The sequence below is a fragment of the Pseudonaja textilis genome, chromosome Z, assembly GCF_049901715.1.
Source record: "Pseudonaja textilis isolate UNSWEBS1 chromosome Z, rPseTex1.2, whole genome shotgun sequence".
Classification (NCBI taxonomy): Eukaryota; Metazoa; Chordata; class Lepidosauria; order Squamata; family Elapidae; genus Pseudonaja; species Pseudonaja textilis.
Window position 1 is genome coordinate 104,890,555 of NC_142008.1, and position 4,353 is coordinate 104,894,907.

At 33.9% G+C, this 4,353-nt stretch overlaps 1 protein-coding gene across 1 annotated transcript; it reads left to right on the forward strand.

Moving 5' to 3' along the window:
- The first annotated feature begins 2,213 nt into the window (after nucleotides 1-2,213).
- LOC113452030 (olfactory receptor 6Y1-like) lies at nucleotides 2,214-3,137 on the forward strand. The gene has a single exon (XM_026723436.1). It carries the CDS (start codon nucleotides 2,214-2,216, stop codon nucleotides 3,135-3,137), a length of 924 nt encoding a protein of 307 aa, XP_026579221.1.
- Nucleotides 3,138-4,353: the final 1,216 nt, after the last annotated feature.

Here is a 4,353-nt window from a genome sequence, read left to right on the forward strand (position 1 = left end):
CTCCTTGGTTTTCTAATTCGATTTTGTCTTTGGGGTTTCTTAGGATGGTGGATATTTTTCTGTTTGTGCAGAATGCTGTTTTGATGTTGTGTTTTTGGAGGATCTTGCTGATTTTGTCTGTAGTGCCTTTTATATATGGGAGGAGGGCTTTGCCGTTTTCTTGTTCTCTGTCTTGGATTTTGGTTGGGGTTTCTTTTTGGATTAGGTGGGTAATCTCTTTCTTTGGAATCCATTGGCTGTAAGTACATTGGTGAGAGTGTGTAGTTCGGTTTTTTGGTGTTGTTCATCGGCTAAGCATTTTGTTCTGGAGATGAGTGTCTTGGCTATGGAATTGATCTGTGCTGGGTGGTGGTGTGAGAGTGCATGTAGATAGCGGAAACACAAGCTCTAGAAAAATACGACAACAAACCCAAACTCTGGCTCAGATACGTAGATGACACCTTCATAATCTGGCCACACTGGAAAGAAAAACTGAACAACTTCCTCACACATCTCAACAGCCTACACCCCAAAATACAATTCACCATGGAAACAGAAGCCAACAATCAACTTCCCTTCCTATATGTCTTGGTATACAAAAGATCCAATGGCTCCCTAGGACACACCATCTACCAGAAGAAAACACATACAAACCGCTATCTACATGCACTCTCACACCGCACAAAATTGAATACCATACATACATACTTACATACATGCCTGTATGTATGTATGTATGGTATTCAGCTTTGTTTGGGTATTTTCCCACATCATTATAGTTGTGCTTTTAAAGTTATAGCAACATTTCAGCAGACTCTCATCTGTCATAATCAGGCTTCTGTATTGTGTTCATCTGATGATGATGGCAAATGAGATTCTGCCGAAACATTGCTACAAATTTAAAAGCACAACTATAATGATGTGGGAAAATACCCAAACAACGCTGAATGCCATACATATAAATACTTGCAAAAAACTTAAGAAAATATATATATATATATATATATATATATATATATATATATATATATATATATATATATATATATCTGTTGAGAATGAAGTGGCAGCATAAAACAAGTACTACTGTTAGATAACCAGCTGTAAATCTTTATTTTAAAAATAATGAACATGGACTGCAGAAGAAAATGAGGAATTTAGGCAGCAGTACCTGCCAATAATTTTCTCACTTTTAATTTGCATTTTTCCCTAAAAAGCAGCTTATAGCTTGGTCTTTGTTTTCTGCTAGAAGTCTTTAAAACATACAGCTCAATGGGTGAAGGAATTAAAATATCTTCTGAGGCTACAGTCCTTGAGAGAATTGTAATAATTGTCATGGATAGTCCCAAGAAGGAGGGATGAGAACATAAAAAGCATTATTATAGAAACAAGGGAAAAAATCCACTCCATAAAAAGACTGAACAAAAAAAGAAAAGAAAATCAGCCTGGATAAAACTGAGGTGACTATCCTTATTTCTTTTCTACACAACTTTGCAAGTGGCATTCAGCTGAATAGATAATACAATATATAGGAAATTTTAATATATAGAAAAGAAACTGGTGATATAATATTTCTTAAGGAGATCTAAAGGAAGTTGATGACAATGTGTCCTAAACTTTGATTGAACAGAATTCCTTTTGCTTTCATAGGTATGCAATGGGAAAACTAAAAGCACTGAATTGTGAATTTTACTGAGCGGTCCCTTCATGTGTTTTGCAAGGAAGCCAAAAATTGGTGAATATATTTTGCCCTTTTTTGTCAAATTGGCTGACAAACTGACAGAATTATATTTTCTTTAATTAACTTTATCTAGTATTCAAGGATGAATTATAATTCCAAGGACAGTATATCTATGACAATAAATATCTGTCTCTCACGGACATAAACAGAAATGTTGCAATTAATTTAAATATCACTGCTTTAAAACGGTTTGATGCCCTTGAATCTGGTACAATTCAATATGCATATTTCAGGATTGCAACACAGGTTTGTTGATTATTCATTTTGAATATGTAGGGTTCTTTTTTAAAAAATAAAATATTTTTCACTGCCTTATTGTTCAGCCTTTATATTTTCAACCTAATGAATCATAGTAATGAAGTAGATTTCTCAGATAGATATTTTTTTTGTCCTGAACTTCAAAAATGGAAAAGCAATGTAACAAAGCATAGGTTAATTGATGTTGCATTACATATTTCTCTCTTGTTCTTGTAAATCCCAGATTCCATGCAGCATGGAAGAAGTCAACCAGACAAATGTCAGCTACTTCATCCTACTAGGATTCATTACCACTTCAGAGCTTCAGATTTTTCTCTTTGTCCTATTCCTCATTGCATACTTGATGATCCTCATGGAGAATTTGATCGTCATTTCAGTGATTTGGGTTAATAATAATCTTCATAAGCCGATGTACCTCTTCTTGTGTAACCTCTCTTTTCTTGAAGTCTGGTACATCACTGTCATTGTTCCTAAAATGTTGGGAGATTTTCTATCACAAGACAAACGCATCTCCTTCCACGGTTGTCTAACACAGCTATATTTTTTTGTTACTTTTGTGTGCAGTGAATATATTCTTCTAGCTGTGATGTCTTATGATCGGTACTTAGCTATATGTTATCCACTTCGCTACTCAGTTCTTATGAACAATAATTTCTGTATTCAACTTTCAGCAGGATGCTGGATATGTGGTTTACTCACCTCCATGATCAAACTTAGCTTTATTGGCCGGCTGAAATACTGTAGCACTTACAAGATCAATCACTATTTTTGTGATATTTCTCCTCTCTTGAATATTTCCTGCACTGATTCTTCCACAGCTGAATTGGTAGATTTCATCCTGGCTCTAATGGTTATATTGGTTCCCCTCTGTATAGTAGTTACATCATACATCTATATCATTTCAACAGTTATGAAGATTCCTTCAGCTCAGGGAAGAAAGAAGGCTTTCTCTACATGCAGTTCTCACCTCACAGTGGTTGTACTCTTTTACTCCACCACACTCTTCACCTATGCACGCCCAAAAGCTATGTATGCCTACAATTCCAACAAACTTGTATCAGTGCTCTACACTGTGATAGTTCCTCTTTTGAACCCTGTAATATATTGTCTCAGAAATAAAGAGATAAATTGTGCCTTGAGGAAGACATTTTTTGGCTAATATTTAGTCAAAGAAGTTACTTAGTGTCACAGAATAATTCTACAAACTAAACAAAATTTCAGTAAAAATAGCCTTGTAATTGCTGTAACTTAAAATCCCTTTTCATTTTATTTGTTTGCACAGAAATTCTTTCATGTGTCAATTTTCTGGGGGAAGATTCACTGATATACCATTTTTTTAAAAAAGAAATCACAATTAAAACACATGCAATGGATATTAACACTTTTAAAATTGCAAAATGTTCAATATATCACACTTCATTTTGGTCATTTTTCAATGTGATATATATGGAATTATATCCAATTAAGAATAATAATTAAAAATATAAAATAAGTTATTAATAGTGTAATTGTAGAGATTACTAACATAGAACTGTAGAACTTTTTAACTTAAGATCTATCTATAAGAATTTTTCATTCTATTCTATTATTGAAAATAAATATTATAGACTGTTGTCTTAACTTTTTAAACATGTGCTTTCACTCTTTGATAGTTTGTTACTTGCCTTTTAGTGAAAACCATAAATTGTACACATCTGAAACAAATATTCAGGTTTATAGTTTAACTTGTTTGTTTTACTAGCTCAGATGTAAAGATTCATTCAGTAATTCTTTTCAAACTGGTCACTGTGTTTTTTTTTAAACAACTGCATTCTCAAATGCTATTTAATACTTCATTTGCTGGTTAAGAAAACTTGATTAAAAAAAACCATCTGTTGTTAATTTAATTTAAAGTTCATTTTTGGGTAGGTGTTTAGTGACTGTACTTGATAGTCATGAGCAACAGTTTCCTTTGTGTTCTCTCTCTCTCTCTCTCTCTCTCCTCCACCCCCCATCTCTCTATCTTCTATCTCTATCTCCCTATCTCTCCATTTCCATCTTCATCTCTTTTTGTTTCTATTTGTATGTGTATTACAATATATGTCAGTCACTTCACCAAATTCCAGATTTCTCATAATAAGGTAAAGGTAAAGGTTCCCCTCATACATATGTGCTACTTGTTCCCAACTCTAGGGGATGGGGACTATTCATTTCAAAGCTAAAGAGCCAGTGCTGTCTGTAGATGTTTTTGTGGTCATGTGACTGGTATGACTAAATGCCAAAGGCACATGGAACACTGTTACCTTCCCACCAAAGATGGTTCCTATTTTTCTACTTGCATTTTTACATGCTTTTGAACTGCTAGGTTGGCAGAAGCTTGAACAAGTAATGGGAGC